Genomic DNA, 25127 nt, shown 5'->3' on the forward strand with positions numbered 1-25127 from the left:
TGGAACACACTTTATGGTGTGGTTGTTGGAATGTGAGTAGCATCATACATCTGTTTGATGATTTCCAGGATGAAGTATCTTTGACAATATTTAGATTTCACAGGGCACTCTTCTCTGGTACACCTCAGAGCACACTGCTGCTATTTGTGATCTCAGGTCATCACTGTAAAATAAGGTAATAAATATCACTTAACTGTGACCTATGAAGAATTGGAAGTCCAGAGGGCAAAACTTGATTTGGTTAAGATCAGGCATAGGATAGAATTTTGGTCTTTTTTTCTTTCTGATGTTGCTTAGTTTGTGGGCTTACCTAAAATTTTTAATGAGTCATGGCGCATCAATAAATGGGAGAATAAATGCAACTACCTCATAAGTCTGATAAAGGGAAGGTACTAATGGTTTAAATTTCTTGAAGGTGGTTAAATCAAGTATGATTTCCAGATGTCAGCTAGCTCTGCTTTGGTGATAGGTAGCAGGATGCTTCTTATATTAAAGAGCCCTCAAATAATAGCTTATGCCAAAAAAAAAATGTTCAGCAGTTTTAAATTTTGAATTTAAATAGACGGAGTATGTAAGTAAGGTGAAAGAACACCAAACATTCAGTTATGAGTAAGCAGGCAGTCGTATTCTGTTTAACATGTATAAGTACAAGGAATGATATTCTTAACAGATTGCCTTTGTAAGGCCTTTAAGAAAATGTGGCAAGAATAGACGTCATTTTAAGATGCTATTAACACTTGTTTCATCCTTGATAAAGACTGATAACCACTAAATAGTCATATTAAAAAGCCGTTTATTTTGGTGAGTTATTCCAAGAGTTGTACAAGCTTTATGTTTTGGAATTGCAATATTAAACTCACTCTAAATTCAGGATTTATTGTCATTACCTTAGTAATAGCTATGCAGATGGAGCATGGAATAGGGAATTCAGAGACCTGAGTTTATTCCCAAACTCACTTCAAATCTCTGTAGGTCTGTGATACAAAGGCATAGAACAATTCCAGTATTGAAGCCTTGATGAAAGTTTTGGCATATACAGGTAATAGATAAAAATTGCAAATATGTAAATGTGTTCTGATATCTTAAAGGTAATTTTGAGTTAAATTGTATAAGTTCAGGTTTGTGTTCAGGAGAGATTAAATCCCTAAGGTATTTTTGTTAAGTATTTCAGAATCAATGCTTGGAACTGCAGTTAATACTTAGTGGAGTGAAAATTTAATCCACCTATTAGGATAATACATTAGACTGTCAGGTATTAGACTTTTTTCCTGTACGCTGGGTTTTTACATATTTGCCATATACTCAGTAGAAGTACAGTTTATATAATTTTGAATATGGGGTTAGTATGGTTTGATATCCTATATGAAAACCTGCTTCTAACGTTGTAAATTTTAACCCTCTCCTCCTGCTTCTTGCTATGTGGTATGTTCAGGCATTGAGAAAATAAAAATCCTCAGGTAAAGAATAATCATGTTTAAACATAGGCCCTATCATTTAGTAAAGCATAACACTTTCTATAATAATGGCAATATGAAGGTATGCGTCCTTCTAATCCAATAGTGAAAACATGCCTTTACTAAAATGCAGTGTCATTAGCTTGTTCTACACTCAGACGTCTCAATTCATAAAAACTCATAATTACAGCTGATTTCTGGTCCCCTAAAAATAAACTTCCTTTTAATTAAAAATAATTCTTCAAATAGGAATTCTTCAAATAGGTTGAGCTGCCAATAATTGTTAACCAAAAACCATACTGTGTTTCTGTGTGCTTTTCGCTGTGCCATAGGGGAACCATGCAGCTAGCATACCTCTTTCAGAAAGATGAGACAGTCCCAGGAGTGATCCAGAGGTCCTATCTAGGTATGTGCCTGTTTATGCTGTTTTCCTATATACATACTCACCTTATGCTCACAGTTGTAATTCTACTAGCTTTTCCTTGATTTCTGATTTAGCTTACTCTTCAGCTGGATTCCTGTCTCCTTTGACCAGTCTCTGTACTGCCTCCAGAGAAGCTAAGAGAAGGGCTCTGGTCATTTTTAATTTTCTCCTGCTTTTTAGTATCAGTTCACTAGTGTCAGAAGGAAGAGGTTGTACCCTGACTGATAGAGAATCAACTAGTTACTGTTTATGGATAATAATGCCTGCAGATTTTTAGTGAAGCTGAAATCCTATGGTACATTTCCTTTCCCTTAAATATGCCACCCTGCAGGACTGGCAGATGAGATCTACTCTGCTAAAACCAGCCCAGAAACAAGGGCGGCCAAGGCCTGCCTCACTCCTCTTGGTCCCTGGCCTCTGGCTCAGGACAGATCTCTCTCCTTTCTGCTCTAGTTCTGTTGGCACAGCTTGTGGCAGCCTAATGCACCCAAGGCTTCATGGGATGACTTCAGGCTAGCTCACTAGGTTCATCTGCCATTAGAACAGTCGTTTCTCCGAAAGCATCTGAGGGCACAGTAAGATGTTTTACTTTTTATATTTGTCTTTCACTATATGAAACATTGAAAATACAATCATCCTCATAAGAAAGGACCATAGCATTTGCAAGATGATTTTGGAGTTGTGAGGTTATGCCTCACCCCTTACTTTTCTCCTCACTCTGTTTCTCCTCTTTGTGCCTTTTTCCTGTATACGGTGCTTTCTATTTGTTTGATTGGAATGGGTCACCAACTTTAAAAGGACATTTTTAGGAAGAATTGTGTTAGAGGTTTTCCTAAGAGATAACCAGAGAGAGGCCTTTCCAGTCATCAGACACAGGTACTCATGTGGAAGAGGAAATAGGTTGTACAGCAGGTCTGAGCACAGGAAACAAGTTAGGAATAAGTTTAGGTACAAAGGAAACAAACTTTGGAAGGGGACATGACTAACCAGAGTATTTGCTGTTTCACATGCTTCTGATGTTGTCCCCATTTACTGTATCCTATTTCCAGATAGTTTGACTGTTAGTGTGTATGTCTCCACCCCCAGGAGCCCCACCTGTGGTGGGAGCTACAAGGCTCCACTGGAGGCATCACTCTGTCCACCAGAACGCTCACCCTGGAGATGACTTGGCATGAGAGAGGGAGGGGCAGGTTAGGAAAATGGAGTGAAACCTTTAATCTTGGCCGAGGCTATAGATGTGAAGTGCCCCGGAGAGTCGGGCTCCCAGAGAACTCTTTCCAGCAGCGATGACAACTTGGTTCTGTAGGGGACACAAAACAGAATTCATTTTCCGTTCATAACATCTATTAAGTTCCTGCTGTAGTCCAGGCATCACGTTATGCTCGGAAATATAAAAGACATTGGCCAGACCCCAGGGCTTGAGTTTAAATACCCCTTTGGCAGATCTGTAGGTTAAGAAAACTACAGCTGAGGAAGGTCCCTTCTCTGGTACATGAAGGAAAAGTGTGTCCATGCGTTTTTATTCAGCATCTGAGCTGTGGTGCAGTGTAGACGGCATATCTGGAGTAGTAAGACTTCCACAAACAGGCTGGCCTTTGTCAGTGTGTTCACACCACCTACTCTGCCCCTGCTGATTGAAATATTGTAGGAACAGTTTTTCAGAATGGTCTAAGCTTGTACAAGTTTTTAAACAGTTTTTGAGGTGGATTTTAGTTTTGGAAACTACCAGGAGTTTTTCTGGACCATGGCTGATAAATGAGGTGTAGCTGATCAAACTGGCTGATAGGGTTGTGGTAGAGCAGGGTGTGACCATAAAACTGTGACGTTTCTCATTGACTTAATTTTGAAAACTACCAATGGAATCCAGAAATAAAGGCTAACATATTGAGCCTTTACCATATGTCAAATACTATGCTTAACCCTTTGCTTGTATCTTTTTAAATACACTAGTGTCAGATAAGAGGGAAAATCTCAACTCTTATTTATGGAATTACTCATTTACTGGATTTGCCTGTAGTTTGGCTGTGAGCTAAGTTTCCTCTCCATTTCCTGGTTAAACCATCTTCATGCCTAAAATCAAGTGTTCCCCTGCTGCTTGCCCTCTCTGCCCAGTCAGCCTACTCCTATTTCCAGATCCACTCAGGCCCAAGGGACCCTGCAAGGCCACCAGCATAGACTTCCATTGATCTCTGACTGCCTTTGGTCATCCTAAATGGACTTGCTGGTCTTGTAGGTGTTTCATTTTTCCACTAAGAACCTGGGGGCAGGGACCAGGTTTGTCTGCCTCTCTGGTACCCAATGTAACACTGCTCCGCCAGGGCCCTTGGGCTGACTGAAGGCAGCCCCACAGGAGGTGGCAGTACCACTCAGGTAAGTGCCAAGTCCTCCTGGTTCTAGCTGGTTACTAGTTCAGTACTTAATGCTCACGTAGAGAAAGGAGTCTTCAAAGTCATAACTTTTACTCAAGTAAAAGGCCACCCACTCTGATCATCCTCAGATTGTCTGTGTCCATTTTTTAAATATAACCTTTGATTTATCTTTACACTCAGAGTGCTTTAGGGGCCCCCAGTCTCAAAGGAAGATGAATTTGCATTGTTATACAGAAAGTTGTACAGAAAGGAATCAAATATACTTTTAGATGATCTGTACTGCCCCCTTCAGTTGGTATAAATAATGGTTGAGTATTCTATAAATGAGTTACAGCAAGGGCTACTTGAACTTCATCCCGTAGTTCACTTACTCTTTACCATTTAATCCTACACTGATTTGCATTTTACTTAACTTCCCGTGTGTATAAATCTTAACTTTCTATCTCTCTCATAGCCTAATTCCATACAATGTCATATCCTAAAATAAATGAGTGGAATCAGTGGTTTAGCTGTATATTTTAAGATAAAACCCATTTAATCTGTTGTATCTATTAAAATTCAAAATATGCATACTCCTTGACCTAGCCGTCTTTTAGGAATCTTACCAGCAGAGAAATTTGCACAATTATAAAGATATAAATTATAAAGATACAGATACAAGAATGCTCACTAGAGCGTTGTCTGTAATAGGAAAAAAATGGAAGTAACTACAAGAAATAACTAAATGTCTATTGAGAAAGTAAACCAAAGAAATAAAATATGGTGCATCCAGACAATAAATTACTATTCAGTCATTGAAAAGAATCAGATAGTTCTTTATGTACTTGTCTGGAAGGAGGCACTGAAAGACAGTTACATATGTATGTTTCTAAAGTCATACAAAAACAGTCTTGTAGAAAAAGAACCAAAATATTAATAGTGCTTAGCCAGTATGGCAAGTGAAGGGCCCAGGATAATATGTTAGGCTTTGTGGGATGTCAGTCTGAGGCAGCTGATCAACGGTATAGTAGCAGCTGTAAAGAAAGGAATGACCGTGGCTATATCCCACTAAAACTTGAGACACTGCAAGTTGAACTTCATATGTGTCACAAAATATATTTTTTGATCATTGCACACATGTCAATGATTTTTAGTTCATGGGCTATACAAAAATGGGCAGCCAGCTAGAGTTGGCCCATAGGCTCTAATTTGCTAACCTCTGCTGTAGAGGATGAAATTGGAGGGGTAGCAAGGGAAACTTTTCACCAAAACTGATGGGATTATGTGTGAGTGTGTTTTTGTGTGTGTCCCTCTATTTTTCAAATTAAAAAATCTAAAATACATACAAAATGAGATCATCCCCAAATCGCAGCCTTAGAACAAATGCAGATATCAAAGTGGTACAGTCTTGGTACTCACCTTTTTCTTTGACCTCACAGTGATCATAGAGCTCCCAAACCTTGAGCCTGCCTGAAAAACACACTCTGTTAACTCTCTGTTAGTAGCCTTTGAAAACGCACCATGGGGCTTCTCTGGTGGCACGGTGGTTAAGAATCCACCTGCCAATGCAGGGGACACAAGTGCCCTGGAGGATCCCACATGCTGTGGAGCAACTAAGCCCGTGCACCACAACTACTGAGCCTGCGCTCTAGAGCCCGCGAGCCGTAACTACTGAAGCCTGCGTGCCTAGAGCCTGTGCTCCGCAACTAGAGAAAGCCCACGCACAGCAACACAGACCCAACGCAGCCAAAAATAAATTTATTAAAAAAACCACCAGGGCTTCCCTGGTGGCGCAGTGGTTGAGAGTCCGCCTGCCGATGCAGGGGACACGGGTTCGTGCCCCGGTCTGGGAAGATCCCACGTGACGCGGAGCGGCTGGGCCCGTGAGCCATGGCTGCTGGGCCTGCGCGTCCGGAGCCTGTGCTCCGCGGCGGGAGAGGCCACAACAGTGAGAGGCCCACGTAATGCAAAAAAAAACCACCATGTGATTTTATCAACTTGAAATAAGGGAAAGGGCTGCTTTTTTTTTGGTAGTTTTTCATTTTTTTCAGAAGGTACTTACTTCAGGAGAAATCAATACGTATTGGGCCTGAAAGAAAGTGATGAGAAAGGGAGACAATGTTATTACTGTTCATGGGGTTTTTTTTAAACCAATTTTAATTACACCCTTACACTCACATTTCTTCATTTTAGAGAAGCCCTTTGTCACCAGAAATTCTTCTTATAGTTTAGCTCAGAAAAATAGATGTATAAAAATGTTTATATGTGAATATTTCTTACTGTAACAGCAAAAATTTGAAATGGACTAAGTGACTAATAATCACTTAATGATTAGACTGGTTTATCTACAGATAAAATACTAGGTATCTGGTAGATATATTGTATAAGACTATAGGAAGGCGTAGAAAACAAAGTTGTATACAAAATCATGTACAATATGGTCACCACCGTTAATAAGATACATACAGTGTAGTGGTTAAGAGTGCACTTTAGAATCAGCTCTTGGTTCAAGTCTCTGTTCTGCTATTTCCTAGCTGTGTGACCTGTAACAACTTCCTTCTCCAATCTTCAGTTTCTTTATAATGGGTATAAAATACCAAATTAATAGCTTTGATGTGGATTAGATTTTTTATGTGTAGCATAGTGCTAGGCACAGAGTGAATGCACAATAAATGGTAGCAATTAAGTTTAGCAAAATCCTAGAAGGATAAACATCAAAGGGTAATAGACGTTATCTCTGTAGAGTAAATTCTAGGTAGATTTTAATTTTCTTTGTACTGTGTATTTTCTAATATTTTTACAATAAACTTTCATTTTTTGCAATTTAAAAAGTAATTTTTAAGTTTAAAAATAACAGCCAAGTTAAGGAAACCCACCCACCTGAGAAAAGGAATAAAACAAAGCAATGAAAGATGAAATAAAAAGATTGGGAGTCTTCATGAAACTCCAATGGCTGTGGCCTGTTTTCTTCTGCCGTGGGCTCCTAACCAAGCAGTGGCCGGCTATGACCAAGAACCAATATGACACCCCATCCAACTGCAGCTGTGGGGGGTGAACACTGCAGAACTGCCGGTAAGCAGGCAGCCTGGGCCTACAAACACGAGCATGGGATGGTGTCCTGACCCCAGGTAAGGGGCAGGTTACCTGAGTTCAGGCAGAAACTAATGAGAGTTCTATAGTGGACATAATTTACTAAGGCATCAGCAAGTAGCCATCCTTTCCCAGGATGGTATGGAATTGTGTACAAGAACAGTTACCTTTTCTTCTGGACATGGAGCTACCCACGATTTGCATTTGCCTGTCATGTCGCCCAAGGTGACCTCTTTGCCATTATACACATAGACACGGCCATCTTCTCCCCCCATCAGTCCAGAGGTTACATCTGTGATCCTCAGTGGGGCTGCCATGATGATTTCATCTGTAAACAATGAAAACCAGCAGCAGGAAGTATCTACTCGCTGTCATTGTTCCACTACACTACTGGATCCTGACCCAACCTTCCACAAATAATATTAGTATATCTTTTACTAGGTCTGTCCTGATTTCATTCCAACGTAGTCAGAGGCTTTTGTTTTCTGTTATCATTCATTAATAATAGTTGATGTGGGTGGCTCTCGTGTCACCATGTTCAAAAAGTACTACTCTTGTACATCCGGCTCTGGACTTGATTCATTATGAGGCTAGAGCCTAGGTGAGCCAATTGGGGGACTCATCAGTTAAGCAAAGGACTTTCTTATTGGCCCGAGACACCGTTCCTTCCTACCTAAGCCATCGTTATCCAGGTCACTCAAGTGCAGAACGCCACCAAATCGGGAGAAGCGGCGGTCTCCACTGAAGGTGCTGAGCAGAGAAGGCTGCAAGTCAGGTGGCAGTTTGTACATCCGAGTGCTTCCACCTTGGCGCAAGGTCGTGGTCAGGAATGCCATCTTAGCCGTGACATCTGAAATAAACCATAGTATGGTAACTGCTGCCATCACAAGGACGAAGATAGGACATAGACGTTATCGGTTACTTTGTGTCACTGACTTTCAGGATTACTGTGAGATGGTCAAATTTGTGAATGCCAAGGTTTTTTTTAATATATGATCATTATAAAAGGTGTGGGAAACACCCCAAAAAAGTATAAAGAAGAAAACGTATATAAAGCATATATTTCTTTCTGGACAATGATCTGTACTTACATGTACATACACACATTTTAATGGGGGTTTTTGCAGATTATAAAATTCTTTTTACACTCAGGCCATTTTTAACTTTTTGCTTTTATAATGAATACTATGATAAATATCCTTCCCCGTAGTTCTGAGTAGTTTATGAGAACAGATTCTTAGAAGGGGCCCATATAGCCTTGGATTTGGGGAATGGCTCTTTGCCAGACCTCTTTCTAGAAAAGGTATATCGGTTCACATTTCACAAGCAGTGTGTCAGTTCCCATCTCACTTCAACTTTGCCATCATTGAGTATTCTTTTTCATACTGAAAGTACTTCAGTGTTTAATCAGCACCCTAAAATCCTCACTGAATGTTCAAACTTGTGTATAGTGGCCACAGCCTGACCCAGAGATCCTGCCGAGGCAGGGGACAGGGCGAGAGGGACAAGCCTAACTGTCCTACTCAAACTTGCCCTGAAAGTAGATCAGATTTTTCACATTTAACTTAATCTGTCCATAGAGCTGCAATTCCCCAACTATACACTGAAACACTTCAGCGAATTCACGGAGGATACGGCAGGTATCTTGAACTTTTGCTGGTAACACAATGACATCTGTCTGACGCCACATGACCTACCTGCTGGAGGTGGGTCATAGTTTCAACATTAGATCCCTATGTTCCTTTCAATGATGTCACATCTGTGCAAAACTGGGATTTTATCATAATGGGTTGTTATGGTAAAATGCAGGTACCACTAGAAAATCAGTGTGGATCGAAATGAGGATAGCGGTGTCTAATCTGATTCCAGGGTTTGAGAAGTGGTACAGTACCCCAAAGGAGCTGTTAGGACATAAACACAGCATCTGCAACCTACTGAGTCACACGGGGCCCCATACTGAGAAAGGCCCTGTGCTTGGCTTTATGCTCTCCTGTTAAGAAAAATTATCCAGAATTTCAGGGAACAAATTTTGTCTGGGCCCCTCAAATTATGTGGGTGAAATACAATCAAAATACAAGTAAAAATAGGAAAATCTGAGCAAGATTGGTGGATTATATCTGTTGATAACCCAGCTGTGACACTGGTTATGGTGTGCCGATTATCATCGGGGAAAACTGGATAAAATGTAACATGACCTCTATTATTTCTTACAACTGCATGTGAATTTATAATTATCTCAAAAAGCATCATTTATATATATGTATCATGATATAATTAACCTTTATATTCTGTATTTTATACAATATTTGATAATGGAGAAAATTATTAAGGCAGTAAAGGGACTAAAACTAAGAAAATTTGGGAAGCTCTAATTCACAGCACTCTGGGGGCAAGAGTGCTGAGACAAAATTAGTAATGTGTGTTGCAAGAGTTTAGAAATCACTACCTAGACTCTGTAAAGGAAGAAAAAAAATATTCCAAAGCTAAGTCAGCAACTTTCTGTTGTAATGCTTTGTCCTGACGCATGCAAGGAAAGATTTAACCATTCCTTTGCCCAATCCACTTCTACGTATCATTCAAATACATTGTATGAAACGAAAATCTTTCTGAAAAATAATTTCACAATATGTAGTAAGAGTCTTAAGATTAGCCCCTCTAGCAATAGGATGATGGTAGTAAATGTTGGCATGTGTGTATGGAAAAAATGTGATACAAGTATCAAAAGTAATGTTTTAGAAGAATATTTAACATGAGAACATGCTTAAGATATAAAATATTAGGTGTAAAAAACATGTATGCATTTAAGCTTTAAAATATCTGGGTAAGGGGTGATTTTTTTCTTCTCTATACTTCCTTATATTTTCACAAATTTCTACAATAAGCATAATTTACTTTTATACTCTTGGAGGGAGTAGATTTTTGTTCTTTTAACTCACCCATAAATTAAACAAAATAATGTTTTATTAACATACACCCTCAGAGTGGACCTATTCCTGGTGAACTGGGTTATAAAATTTGCTCCGTCTCCAAGCTCAATGGGATAGGAGCTTTAAAAACACACCAAGTTACTTTCACGTGTGATTTTTCAGCAAATCTTTGAAGTAGATATTATAAGCTGTGTTTTGCATTCAGAGAGTTTAATTAGCTTCCCCAAGGTGACCCAGCTTGCTATTAATGAGGAAAGGAAATATTCAAACGCAGGTCTGTCTGCCTCCATATCTCCTAACTTTCCCCCAATATGACTTGGTCAAGGAGCCACATGACTAAAAGGAAGCAAGTTTCATGGCAGGCGACCTACCTTGAGTCGGGGCCCCAACCAGCAGTACTTGTGTACGGGTCCCATTCATCATCACATGGCCGCTGGACAGGGAGGTACCCAGTTTCCCCATTGCCTGTGAAATAGCAGTAAGTCAATATAGTACAGCTAAGAAAACTTTCACTGTGGTGTCCACTTTCCTGGGGAGGGAGGGGCTGTCATACCTTGTCTCCAGAAATGGTAAACCAGCTTTGACAATTTGGCGGGAAATAGCCAAATACCCGTCCAGGGTTCTGTTTCTCATCACGAGTGTGGAACAAATGGTCCAGACTGGAATGAAGCACACTGGTCTTAGCTGATGGGGCACAGGGTTCAATGCTGGCCAGGTATTGAGGTCCAAGGAAAGACAACCCACATCTTCCCCACGCATATGCCCCCCTCCCTGTATGTCCCTGGTCCCTGTGAACCTAGACATGAGCGTGGGGTGCTTTCAGAATGAATCCCAGTATCAAGGCTCTCCAGATGTGAGGTTAACCATTCTACTTCCCGACTGACAAAATAGAGGGATGCCTACTGTTATGGGCTGAATTATGTTCCCCCAAAATTCATATGTTGAAATCCTAACTGCCAGTACCTCAGAATGTGATGGCATTTGGAGGTAAGGTTTTTAAAGAGGTAATCATGGGGCTTCCCTGGTGGCGCAGTGGTTGAGAGTCCGCCTGCTGATGCAGGGGACGTGGGTTCGTGCCCCGGTGTAGGAAGATCCCACATGCCGCGGAGCGGCTGGGCCTGTGAGCCATGGCCGCGAAGCCTGCGTGTCCGGAGCCTGTGCTCCACAGCGGTAGAGGCCACGACAGTGAGGGGCCCACGTACCGCAAAAAAAAAAAAAAAGGTAATCATGCTAAAATAAGGTCATTAGGGTGGGGCCCTGACCAATATGACTAGTATCCTTGTAAGAAGAGGGGAAGACACCAGGGATGGGGGCACAGAAAAGAGGCTGTGTGAGACACAGGGAGAAGGTGGTCGTCTGTGAGCGAAGGAGAGGCGCCCTAGAGGAAACCAACCCTGCTGACACCTTGATCTCAGATCTCTAACCTCCAAAACTATGAGACCATCAATTCGTGCTGCTTAAACCACACAGGCTATGGTACTTTGTATGGCAGCCCTGGCAAACTAACACACCCATCTGTCTTTTAAACGTCTAAAAAGGAACATTTGCAACCTTGCCCCAGAGCCTTAGCGTTTCCTTGAAGGGTAAGAATTTCTTAGCTGCTTCCTCTGAACCCCACACTCGTGGGCTCCCACGGCTACAGGCACCTGCCCCTCATGCTCACTGGTCCCTGGGCCCCAACATCAGTGCTCACCTACTGGTGTTCTTCCAGGTCGGGCTCCCAGCCAACAGCAAAGTCCTGTTGTTGACACTGACACCGTGAAGGGAGTATCCTAACCAGGCGAAGTCCTCATCGCCTCTCACCATCCAGTTGGCCGCCTCCACGTTCAGCTCTTCTACACAAGACAACCAGTGCCTTTTACTTTATGTGGAAAGACTACCAGAATGGAAAGAGTGGGCCCCTTTTGTAGGACAATGAGAAACGGGTTCACTGGGCTGAGTTTTTGCCACAACTCACGTGCCCCCTTGCTGTCCCCAGGGCCCCAATGTCAGAAATGGAACTCACGCTTCATATAAGCAATGCATTTCTAGAGCTCACTTCTGTGGAGTAGAGGATGCTATTTAAAAAGAGGGCCTGGGGCTTCCCTGGGGGCGCAGTGGTTGAGAGTCCGCCTGCCGATGCAGGGGACGCGGGTTTGTGCCCCGGTCCGGGAGGATCCCACATGCCGCGGAGCGGCTGGGCCCGTGAGCCATGGCCGCTGGGCCTGCGCGTCCGGAGCCTGTGCTCCGCAACGGGAGAGGCCACGACAGTGAGAGGCCCGCGTACCGCAAAAATAAATAAATACATACATACATAAATTAAAAAAGGGGGCCTGTTAGGAGTTTCCTGGCGGTCCAGTGGTTAGGACTCCGTGCTCTCACTGCCAAGGGCCCGAGTTCAATCCCTGGCCAGGGAACTAAGATCCCACAAGCCGCACGGCAAAAAGGGCCTTTGGACAGTTAGAGCCTCACTGGGACGCTTGAGTGTTCCTACTCTTCCATTCCACTGAGACACTATAAGAATAACTATCGCTTCCTCCTTTGGATCTGGACCTACACGCTGGATCCCTCTATGTTTATTCAGTGAATCTATCCATATCATTTGCCAGAACATCTGTAAGAATAAGAGTGTTAGAAAATTCAGGTGAAATGCTATGCAGTGAGGAAAATAGGACAAAAACCCATATGCAAGAGAAGGCACCACAGACTAGAGCAGCGGAGGTCTCCGCCCATTCCACCCCCAGCCCCAGAAAGCACTACCTTTGTCGCTGTGGCTGGAGCCAGAATAAAACGCAGCCACAATTCCCTTCTGTTTCCCTCCACCTGGAGCAAAAGGGGAGCCAATCACCAGGTCAGGTTCACTGTCTCCATTCACATCTGCAGCCAAGAGTGTCCAGCCCAAGTTACAGTACGTGTCCTAACGAGGAAACAGGAAAGTACGTCTTACTTAGCCCTCGAGGCACGTAGGATATGGCGAGTCCTAGTTTTCTGTACCTGTCAAAGGTGCTCAACATACCGGGCAAGAGATGGTGATGTTGGGGGAAGAAGATAGTCTTCCTTGTTTGGAACCGAAGTAGATGTACACCGCACCCTAGACAAGGACAAACCACAGGTCGATCGTTAAGACTTGGTGGTGACCCGAGAACCTTAAATAATAGCAAGACAAAGGTGACTGATGATGAAATAAATCACCATCAGAGCCCTGTAGGGTCAGGAGCTTAGTTACTGCCAGAAGTCAGTGTCCAGTCCTGTGTATTGGCCACTTCCATCAGACTATTAGAGCCCCCAAAGCAGAAACTGTCATTTTTATCTTTGCCTCCCCAGCGTCTTGCTCCGGATCTGCCATCCATAATTGTTCAGTGTATTTGCAGAATGACCTACTCAACTCCCCACCCCTTCAAGCCGGAGCTCAGTTTCTGGCTTTTCAACGAGGCCCTCCCCCGGCCCAGCCCATTATTTCTCTGAACACTAACACGTTGTGTCAGTACTGCTTACTTGCCTTGGGATGCAGACTGTGCTGTTACTGTGTTACGAACTAGTTCTCAGTTCTCGTCTTATAACTTGCCTGTCTCCATCCCTACCCCTTCTACATGCATTTATTTTCCATAGTGAACCAAGGACTGAGTACACAGTGGTGGGTAAGACCAACCTCTCTCCACCCCAAAAGCTGGCCAATTGGCAACTGTGACACCACAGCGTGGGGAGCCCCAATGGTGCAGCGAGCACAGAACAACGAAGTGTCTCCTGAGCCAGGGATTAGAGCACACTTCCTGCAAGAAGTGACATTTCACCCCTATGGAAAAGAGGGGAGAAAGGGCTTTCCGGGTGGAGGGAGCTAGGTGAGCTCCAGTCCTAACGTGAGGGCACCTGATGGGTCTGGATGACAAATTGCTCACGGGACTAGAAACAGGGTGAGGTGGGAGAGGGAAACGAAGGGCCTTTGACTCCACTGTCACTCGCGGTGCCCGGCTACGGTGTGGAGGACTTGTGGGAGGACAGCCCTGTGGGCCAGGACCCAGGATCTCTGCTCTCGGTAAGAAAAGAGGGAACCCGCTGGGTTCCTTGCATGAGAGGAAAGATCCAGGAAGTCACCTCCCTGCTATGATGACAGGAAGCTATGGATTAGCTGGAATTTCTACCTTCCCTATCATTCAGCATCCCGGGGGAGGGGGGAGGGAGGAGGGAGAGTACAGTACCCGGTGGAGAGCCACCCGTGAAGCCCAACTAAGGCCAGGGAGGCAGGAACAGGAGCTGCCAGGTAACCGGAGTCCCATCAAGGACCTGCGTGGGGGGCTGGGACCATCTCCCTACAAAAGCTCTGCCCGGCAGCCCTGCTGCCTGCTTTCCTCCGGAGCCTCCGCTCAGTGTCTCCTCCCCTCCCGCCTTATCCACCACCATCACCCCCAGCAGCCTCCTTACTGTGTACGTGAGCTTCTCGGAGCCCACTGAGGGGGCTCCCACGGCCAGGTCCGGCACGCCGTCCTTGTTAAAGTCCAGCACGGCCACGGCAGAGCCGAACCGACCTGAAGGCTGAAGAGGCACCAGTTACTTCCCCTGGGCTGAGCCACAACCTCAGGAAGAGCACACCTGACTCCCTGGGGGACCCCACCCAGCACCCCAGGACTGAGGCGCAAAACTGCAGCCGCCTGTAACACACCCATGACCCGCCCGATGGGTAGCTCTGCCCTAAGGATGTTTTTGGCTCATCTGTCTGCCCCGAGGGGAAGATGAGGTGCCGGAGAGAAGAATGTCGGTTCTTAAAAGTTCTAGGTTTTCAGATAATGGTCTGGTGTGTATCACGCCCCACGTTAAGGACCAGGCTCCTCTTGGAAAGGATCCAAGATAATAATCACATAACAGTAGCTAACATCTGTCGAATACTCAGGAGGTTCTAGAGCCATGCTGTCCAGTGCGGTAGCCACTAGCTAAATGTGCCTATTACTTTTAAATTTAAATTACCTAACGTTAAACCAAAACAGTTTTTCAGTTGCACTGGCCACATTCAAACGCTCAAAAGCCAAAGCACTTAGTAGCTCCCACACTGAACAGCACAGCTGTAAAGGATCTCCATCATCACGGAGAGTCCTATCGATGACAGTGCTGTAGACACTAAGCATTTCACATGGATTAACGTACATACTTTTATTACTCCTACTTTTGTGGTTTACAGATGGAAAATTCACTCCATTCAGGGACAGTTTTCTTCCAAGGTGGATTTTCTAGATCTTTCATCTCCTACTGTCTAGAATGAGCCTAGACCTAAATATAACTCATGAGGTTCTCCTATTCTTTCACAATTTATCTAACAATGAAGAGTCTTGCACAAGTGATGCTTGCCACATAACACACACGCCCCAGAACCCACGTCTGTTATTTGTTGGCTAATCTCCCTATACCTGTGGTGCAATAGCATTTGAGAACACAGCCACTTGCTACAAGGCAGGAACTGGATAAACGAGAGAGGACTGCCCCGGGACACAATCACATTGGGGCAGTATGGGGACCAATGAGTAGGGGTCCCTGCCAACTGAAGATGGGTTCGTTTCATCACCACCAGCTTTACCATCAAGCCGTCCTGCAGGGTAACCATCATTCCAAGAAAAGCACAGCATTCTAAAAGTAGGCAAATGCTTATCTATCCTATCTTCCACTTTATAGACAAGGACCAGAAAGGTTAACTGCAGACCAGGGATGAGTACAGGATTCCCATCCCTAGCACATGCCTTAATCTGGCCATCTTCCAAATTATCAAAGGTCACTGGGACAAGAGAGCATGCAGCTACCTCCTTCCTCACCCCAAGTGGCTTTGAGAGAATTTCTCATACACAGGAAGCAGTTGCCTTTCTTATTCCTTGTCTACAGGAGACCAAAGGATTACACTTTACACCACAGTCTGACAGGGGAATGGCTTGGTGAAGAAAGAAGTAACAAGAATGAGTTGATTTTGGAACTTTCTCATGTGGTGTCAGAAGGTTCCAGAAAATGCTGTCCCTCCTACACTGGTCATCAACTTAACACCTTTCGGACTCAAAGGCTCCTTCCATCAGAGCTTAAACTAGACTATATGGACTTCCCTGGTGGCGCAGTGGTTAAGAATCCGCCTGCCAATGCAGGGGACACAGGTTCGAGCCCTGGTCCGGGAAGATCCCACATGCTGCAGAGCAACTAAGTCCGTGCACCACAACTACTGAGCCCATGTGCCACAACTACTGAAGCCTGTGTGCCTACAGCCTGTGCTCCGCAACGAGAGAAGCCACAGCAATGAGAAGCCCGTGCACCGCAACGAAGAGTAGCCTCCACTCACCACAACTAGAGAAAGCCCGCTCGCAGCAACAAAGACCCAACGCAGCCAAGAATAAATAAATCTATTTTTTAAAAAACCTAGATTATAAACCATTGGGCTTTTCATTATTTAAAGTATGTTCAGGTGCACCATCTTATTTTTTCACAGCATTAACTCCACAGAGAACGTTTTAATGGTATGTCTGGGGCAAGAAACCATCTGACCCCAAGTTCCCCTGGTGCTTGATATTTGGAGCTTGCAGTGTCACCAAAGCCCCCATACTCATCTGTGGCTGGTAGCAGGGCTCTGTCGGCCCCTCTTTATTTATTGCTCATGTAAGGACTAATACCAAACACGTCAGGGAGGAAAACCCTCCCGGTCTCTAGTGCTCCCACGAGGAATTCATGCTGCCTCTGCGGAACATCTGTACAGTCACTGCGGGACTCCTCTGGTGGTGAATAACGACTCAACGGAACGAAACCTGAACAGTCTGGAGTTTAGTTAATAGCAGTTTACCAGTGTTGGGCTTCCCTGGTGGCACAGTGGTTAAGAATCCGCCTGCCAGTGCAGAGGACATGGGTGCAAGCCCTGGTCCGGGAAGATCCCACATGCCGCGGAGCAACTAAGCCCGTGCGCCACAACTAATGAGCCTGCATACCACAACTACTGAAGCCCGTGTGCCTAGAGCCCGTGCTCTGCAACAAGAGAAGCCACTGCAGTGAGAAGCCTGCGCACCGCAACGAAGAGTAGCCCCTGCTCGCCGCAACTCGAGAAAGCCCGTGCGCAGCAACGAAGACCCAATGCAGCCAAAAATAAATAATTTTTTTAAAAAAATAGCAATTTACCAGTGTTGGTCTCTTAACTTTGACAAGTATGCCATAATTACGTAAGATGTTAACACAGGGGAAACTGGGTCAAGGGTACATGGGAACTCTCTGTACTGCCTTTACAACTTTTCTGTGAATCTAAAATTCTTACAAGATAAACTATTCATATTATAAAGAAACACACCAAACGAGGTTTTATATTATCAAGATATCACATTCTGATTGGCTACTCAAAGCCACTAAATAGTATGGGTGTTTCTGGAAGGTATTGGACTAAACACTCAAAGTTAATGATAGAATGAGATTAATGATGTGAACATGCTTTTAAACATGAAAAGTACTACACAAATGCTGGCCACCAGCTGTTTGTTACTATCATTATTCTTGCTATTGGTCATTCACCCTGGAAGAGTTTGCCGGGAAATGCGGGCAGTGGCTTATTGACACTAAAAGGGAAAATATGAGATGGGGGCCTCACCTGGAAACCCTCCAGGATCACATGGGCCTCCTTGTCTAGGTCCAGGTCGACGAGGGGCAAGCCCAGGTCGCTGCCATAGATGAGGTACACGCGCCCCACGTGGACGTGGCCGGGGCAGCTGTAGCCCGGGGCGCCCATCACCAGGTCACCGTGCCCATCCTGGTTGAGGTCAGCCGAGGTCATCGCCCTGTAGGGAAGAAGAGGCAGCCCACTGCAGTGTCTACTGAGAGCTATGAGTAAAACTGTCTTCTGCTCCTTTCCTTTCTGGATTCTAGAATTTAACTTCCTCTCGTGGATTTTTCCATCCTGTATGACTGTTGTGAATATTCACGTCTGAGGTTATATTGTGTGTGTGATTCAGCCTTGTTCTCCGGCAGAAAAAATAACAACAAAACTGGACAAATCAAGGCCTCTGGGCATTTCTGGACCACATAACCTGAACACATAAAAAGCATCCTCACCAAAGCACCTTGTCCTACATGCAAAACCCAGAGCAGCCAAAGCACCATCCCAGGCTCCCCCTGAGAACAGAGAGGAAATTCGCCATCAGCCAATCGCACAGGTTACTTCATAATCGGCTCAACTCATTTCAGCTTGTTACCTGATCAAAGACAAGTTTGTGGTAAGTAGACCATTTTATCTCTACCATAGCTACATAGGGTGGCTTATACTGGAAAACATTCAATGCCTAACAGGTTTAGTGGATGTTTCTAAATGAGAGCCCATGACCTACCAGTTACAGAGTTGGACAAACTGAGTCAATGGTTCAAACGTCTCTGGCGGGGCTGGAATGACCAAAAGTCATTTATTTATTCTGGTTCTGATGACCACATAAGAATAAATAGCAGAACAGAGGAAAAAGAGAAGAGCAGTTTCTAACGGGTGTGACGCCTGGTGAACTGGGTCAGATGCACACCGTGGAGACACTGCTGGTCTCTGCACTCCCGAGGCTGGACTCTGGCCAGTAATGGCGCCCAGGAAGGACCTCTGTGCTGCCCCCCCCCACTCCCCCGCCCCACGTGGCAGACAGCCCAGCAGGAGGCCCTCATTTGGATTTTCAGGAAGGCAGCCAAGAAGAGCTATTCATTATTCACAAATGAATGGCCAGTAAAGACAGCATTCACCCCCCATTCCTTGTGCTGGAGCTGAATGCATTAGCGGCCTGAAGAGGAAGGGCTATCAGTATATTGTTCCAAGGGAAATGCAATGTTATTTGGATTTTAAAAGTGTGGTTTAAAAAAAGAGGTTTCACAAAAACCTCCAAAAAATAGTCACTTTTATATCCTTGGGCTCAGTTTGGTTGTGAAACTGAGTCCCCCTAAAACCACGTTCCCTTACTGAGTTTATGATTAATCTTTCTATCCAAAACTTTATTCCCTTTCTTGTCCCCTCCGACCTCAATCCTTTGCTAACTGAACACTAATCAACCAGAGTCAGATGACTAAAACAGTTGCTGTCGATAACATCGTTAATGTACTAAAATGGCTGTTGGAGATATAATTAAGGTTGTTAATTATATAAACAAACTCAGGTTGTTTCTCCAGGCCAAGCGAGCTACCAGATCCCCGAGCCATGGACCACCTGGCCAGAGAATCATAAACCGAAACATCCTGACCCCTGAAAGTATGATTAAGACATGTCACAAGACGATGACTGATCCCAGCTTCACTGGTCTCCCCCTTTAAAAACACCCCTAACTCAAAGACCAGATTGGAGTGGACCTGAGGCTTGTCTCCAACTCCCTTGCTTGGGGCCCTGCAATAAATGCTGTACTTTACTTCACCGCAGCTGGGTATCAGTAGATTGGCTTTGCTGTGCTTCGGGCGAGGGGACCCAATTTCAGTTTGGTAATAGTTGATCTTTAAAATCAGAGGAATCCCTAACATTCTCTTTATAAAATTATTGTGGTGTGCTAGGCTTTTGCCTTATGAAGTTATAATAGTCCAGACACATAATAGATACCTGCTTTTATCTTTCTAATGTCCTTAGATGCCAAGATATCTGTAATAATCTATCTCCGAAAACACTGAAGCTTTACAAATATTCTATAAAGTAATAGTTTATTGTTGTGGTTATTTAATAAAGTAAAAGTTGTTTGTATTTAAACATATTTTTGACCAATTTTAAGGAGATAATTTTATCTTTACCAGAACTTAACCACAAAATTACTATTTTTTGTTGATGATGAATTGATTGGAAAATAAAGTGCTAACAGGCACCATTTAAAACATTTGTGAATGACTGCTTGAAATTAATACTGATAAAAATGTTCAGGAATTAGATAAACTCATACGTACCAACCAAGCCTTGTGTAGGGAAATGACAAGTAGTAAGATGCTGAGGGGCTAGAAACATGATTCAGTGGCGGAGAGCTGCCAGTAAACATTTCCTGTATGCTCCTCTCCAAAGACTGGTACATGAAAGATAAGGAATCCTGAAACAAAATGATTACAGACAGAAGAAGACACAGCATAATCAACAAAGCTACCGTTTCCTGCCAAAAGCATTAGACTTTAGGAAACAAGTTTTTACAAGAGCTGAAAAATAACATCGATTCCTATCAACAAGATGACGTAAGACTGGCAATTAGGAGAGTGAAATCACACCCCCAGTGTGTGCTCACAGATGGGAGTTATAGCCCTAGAGGTCAGGGCCATCACGGAAAGAAAGAGTCAGCTGGGATTAACCTAAACCAAGTCAGGATGGTCTATTACTTTGCAGAATGTAACTGAACAAAATAATTGTTACGATCTAAAGTTTTTCTTTAAGATAAGTTCATTCAAATCTAGAACTGTAATTATATTTGTATGTGTATATATGTGTGTGTATATATATATATATATCCTTCTTTTCTTTTCCCCCTCAAAAAAATGAACTGAAATACCACCAGGAATGCTAGAAACCCTCCCAACCACACTCAAATTGAGAGGCTGCTGGATTTGCTCTGAGTCCCAAGAAACCAGGCAGGCACGAGGGGTCACGTGTGGAGTGCTGGAAGCTGTATGCGAGAGAAATGAGGGGACAGCAAGCCCCTCAGCTTGGGATGCTGAATTGTTCTTAGCGTGGTTACTGCAGAGACACAAATACAGACCTCAGTGGCCCTGAACAACCTGGCCAGGCACCAGATCCATGCAAGTTTAGGGAACACAACTCGAAATCCACCCAGGGGTAACATAAGACCAAACAAGAATTCCCGGGCCTGCCCCAGAGCAGAATCAGCTCAGAGCCATGGGACAGCCCTGGACAGCTCAGGCTCCAGAGAAGTGCAGGTTATAAGGGCCCTGCAGGAAGGGACCGTGCCTTCTGTTTCTCCAGTCTAACACCTCTGGCAGGCCATCCACAGATTGCTCATCTGCTGCCCAGCTCTGGCATCCTCATTCATCCAGGAAGCACCATGCCAGGTACCACCCAGGCCTTGGGACTATAAAGTCCTTCTCTTACACAATTTTCCCTTTGCAAGGGAGACTGATCTACATAATTGCAAGACCAAATGAGAGTTGTTTTGACAGCTTCCCAGGTCTAGGTGTAGGTACATAATTTGTAGAACTCATTGCAAAATGAAAATGCAAAGTTCTTTGTTCCCAAGTTATTAAGAATTTTAAAGCAATGACAGCAGAGCATTAAACCAAGTGAGGCGGCCTTCTGTGTGACCATGCAGGCTGCAGACCTGTGAAGCAGGCCCTGCCCGGGCCCTCGACCAGCTCACAACGTCGTCTAAACCCTTCTCCCTCTGCAACTCTGGCAAGTACCTTGTATCCCTTATCTTGTGTTCCAAGCAAACAAGACTACTCAGATTTCCAAACATCATGAAACTTTCCCAATCCACTACCAGAAACACATGCTCACTGATGAAAAACCATCTAGTATTCAAGGCCTAACTCAAATGCCACCTCCTCCATGAAGCCTTCTCTGATAGTAGGGATATAATTTTTTATCTTCATGAGGGTCTATGTACCCACCCCCACCCCCAACCATAGGATTTGTTGCATCCTACTCACAAATGGTTATTTTTGTATTTATCTCCCCTATTAGACTGAAATTTTCTAAATGTCAGAGGCTATTTCCCTTTCATCTTCTATCTCCCTGGTGGAATGACACTTAAGATGATCTCATGGAGGAACTTCACATGCAGTGGTGTCCCCTTGGTGTCGGGCCTTGCACAGTGAGCCTACAATATTGCTGACACACTTTGCCTAAGGACAGAGCAGAACTGGCCCCACGGCCACCTTGGGCTCCACCTGGCTTGCCAAAGGCCACTGAGGTCCAGACTCTCATCATAGGATGTTTCTGGAACAAGCCAGACTTGGAGGCCAAGGATACTTGCGAGCCTGGCTCATGCCCAGGTGACTTTCAATGAACGATTAAACAACCAGCGACTCTACAAAACGTGGTATCACAGGAAGCGGCAGGTGCCTATCTCTCCATTAAAAGCCAAAAATTCTTACCACAGTCCAGGAATCCACACTAAAGAACGCTCCTCGTTTGGTATAGTTTATATTTTTTCCAATATCTTTAGTTAGGGCTGCAGTCACGTTTCTATGAAAAACACTTTTCTGTACTTTTGAGCTGCTGGAAAGAGAGAGGCATAAACTGGTTAAGACTGAGGAAATAGCAACTCCCCCTGAATAACTGAGTTGAAAACTATAGTCAAGTTAATCACAGGTTAAAAGGCCATAAAATTTTAACATCTGCAAGTTGAAGGAACAGCAACACAAAAAAAATTTTAGAAAACCTTTTATAGGAGATTCCACAACATCTTTTAATAAACACATTTCCAAGGTTGAAAAAGCCTGTCCTTACAAACGTAAGTTCTATAGGTGTATAAGTTTGAATTCCTTCCAGATTAAAAAAAAAAAAAAAATCAAAAGTCAACATTTCATACAAATGGCCAAGAAAAGGTCATAGCTGTTCGGGAAAGCAGTATGCAGGTAGACTGATTTATCCTTAAAGACATGCAAGAATTAATTATACAATAAAAATACATTTTCAAATTCATGTTTTAACCAGTCTACCAATCAGATGCCTAAAGAAGCCAGGCAGGTTTCCGAAATGCTTACAGTAGAAGCTGGGCAACAAATAAACAAAGGAGGCCCGCGTAAGATACCAGCCAGTGTAGGGATCCCGACAATCTAGAGCTTGCAAACCCAACCTGAAGGCGTTCAATTTAATTAAAACAAAACTTACCTAATCACATAAATTAAAAAGTGAGGGCTTACCTGAACACTTTTTGCACATTTTCAATTCTTTGGAAGCTCTGAACTCTCTCTCACCTTAGCTTTTTTTTTTTAATCTTTTTTTTTTTATTAATAGCCATCCTTTTTTTTTTTTTTTTTTTTTTTTTTTGCGGTACACGGGCCTCTCACTTGTGGCCTCTCCCGTTGCAGAGCACAGGCTCCGGACGCGCAGGCTCAGCGGCCATGGCTCACGGGCCCAGCCGCTCCGCGGCATGTGGGATCTTCCCGGACCGGGGCACGAACCCGCGTCCCCTGCATCGGCAGGCGGACGCTCAACCACTGCGCCACCAGGGAAGCCCTCACCTTAGCATCTTTCATTGCAATGGCCTCTTTTTGAGTATCGGACTCCTGCTCACTCTAAATATCTTGGTTGAAGCATCAGTTCTTCACAGGAAGTCTCCTGTGACTGAGTTAGGACGCTCTGTGGTGCATCCTGAGCACCCAACACTTGTCCTTCCTAATACTCAAGGGTATTTACAGCGCCCATCCACCCGCCATCCTCTGAGAGCAGAGACTGTTTCTGTCTTGTTCACAATGAGGTCTCTAAATGCCTGAACTAGTTCCTGGCACATAGTGATGAGGAAATATTATTTTATAACTTGTACTGCTTTATTGTATTATTAGGAATAATATTTATTAGGATGAATATAGTGATTAAATGCATGAATGAATGGTTGGTGGTTGGTACCTGAGTCCAGCAGGGAACACCACCCCCTAGAATACAAAGCAGACCCTCTGGCCCTCCTCCTCAGAAACTGAGAGGACTTCTCCCCACCCTGTCTTGTTGATAATTACTTTTGCAGGGTGGAATTGGGCCAAACTTTATGAATAATGACAATAATGATGGTAATAATAATAATACTATTAACTCTCATTTACCAGTTAATGAGCAACTTACTAATGTGCTAATTGCTCTACATCCATTCTCGCACATAATCCACACCATAATTCTGGGAGTAGGATATGCATTTATTCCAGTTTGCCAAAGGAGAAAGCTGCAGCTCAAAAATAATTAGGCAACTTGTTTAAAACTCACACAGCTATAAATGGCAGCCCTGGAATTTGAACCTCTGTCTACAAAGCCCATGCTTTCAGAGTCTACTGAGCACCCCTCTGAGCGAGTGAGATGTTCTTTTTCTATGAGCCATTTTGGAATCCACTTACCTGTGGGTATGGTTTTTCTGGCTGCCACATGCGATAAACAGAGGGTTCTCAGGTAGGTTGCAGTTACTGGGGAAATAGTCAAATGAGTTAGGCAGTTTTCTACCTTCTTTTCAAGCATGAATTTTTCTGAGAATCAGTGTAACATTTCAAACCACCTCCAAAAGTCTTCATGCAGTGGTTTTATGACTTAGCCAGGCAGGACTGGTAAAGGGCCTGAGTCCTACTTAATGAGGGTGGATATGCAGGTGCTATTACGGTAACCCAGGCAGCGCCACACGGCTGGTCACCCTAGACTCACAGCCTTCCCCTTCCCTCCCGTTTCCACCTGCTGAGTTCTCCCTGCTGACATGAACCATCTCAGAGTTACAGACAGAAAGAAACTGATTCCCAACTGTGCCACCTTTTGCCCATCTATGCTCAATGTTTTGATTTTTCATTCTCATTCCTTTAAAAACAAAAACTTATAAACTAATAATAGGTAACTGAGTATCCCTTTCTACAAGTGAAAAGGTTACACTGTAAGAGTCTCTTCCAGAATGAAGACTCTTCTGAAGGAGAGGAAGCTTTGGAGGTCACTGAGGGAGTTTCAGGGCAGTTATGAAGGAAGTATGAGCCTGGGGCAAAAGGACTGGTTGCTGGAAAAGGAATTCAGAAAAGAGGTGAAAGATGCTGAAGGCAAACTTTTCCCATCAAAATCTTTCTTAGGGCCACAGCTTTAAGCTGAGGAAAAGGTTTTTCCTCAAATTCTCTTTTCTGCACCACCGGGATTTAGACGGCAGCCTTACAAGGTTAGCACTACAATTACAAATACTTTTTGAGTTAAGTAGAGTTCTGGCTGGGAACATAACTACCATTATTTCACTGTTTCTTTAGGAAAATATACTATGAGTTTCAAGTAACACAAATTTGCTTTGGAAGA

General features: G+C 43.8%; 1 protein-coding gene across 7 annotated transcripts in view; it reads right to left on the minus strand.

The window, feature by feature from the left end:
- Window positions 1–776: 776 nt before the first annotated feature.
- GPLD1 (glycosylphosphatidylinositol specific phospholipase D1) overlaps window positions 777–25127 on the minus strand; it is an 85749-nt gene continuing 61398 nt past the window's right edge. For 6 of the 7 annotated variants that reach the window (XM_067752127.1, XM_067752122.1, XM_067752126.1 and 3 more), the window contains 15 exons: window positions 24209–24274; window positions 22256–22379; window positions 20108–20244; window positions 17811–17997; window positions 14642–14752; window positions 13239–13313; window positions 12983–13139; window positions 11937–12078; window positions 10797–10902; window positions 10615–10708; window positions 7990–8166; window positions 7484–7644; window positions 6289–6315; window positions 5646–5696; window positions 777–3178 (listed from right to left, as the gene is read on the minus strand). In XM_067752127.1, the coding sequence (XP_067608228.1) occupies window positions 3092–3178; window positions 5646–5696; window positions 6289–6315; window positions 7484–7644; window positions 7990–8166; window positions 10615–10708; window positions 10797–10902; window positions 11937–12078; window positions 12983–13139; window positions 13239–13313; window positions 14642–14752; window positions 17811–17997; window positions 20108–20244; window positions 22256–22379; window positions 24209–24274 (1702 nt within the window). In that variant the 3' untranslated portion in view covers window positions 777–3091. The remainder of the gene's footprint in view (window positions 3179–5645; window positions 5697–6288; window positions 6316–7483; window positions 7645–7989; window positions 8167–10614; window positions 10709–10796; window positions 10903–11936; window positions 12079–12982; window positions 13140–13238; window positions 13314–14641; window positions 14753–17810; window positions 17998–20107; window positions 20245–22255; window positions 22380–24208; window positions 24275–25127) is intronic. The other variant, XM_067752129.1, reaches the window with a different exon arrangement.

This window comes from Pseudorca crassidens, chromosome 10 (genome assembly GCF_039906515.1).
Source record: "Pseudorca crassidens isolate mPseCra1 chromosome 10, mPseCra1.hap1, whole genome shotgun sequence".
NCBI classification, from domain to species: Eukaryota; Metazoa; Chordata; class Mammalia; order Artiodactyla; family Delphinidae; genus Pseudorca; species Pseudorca crassidens.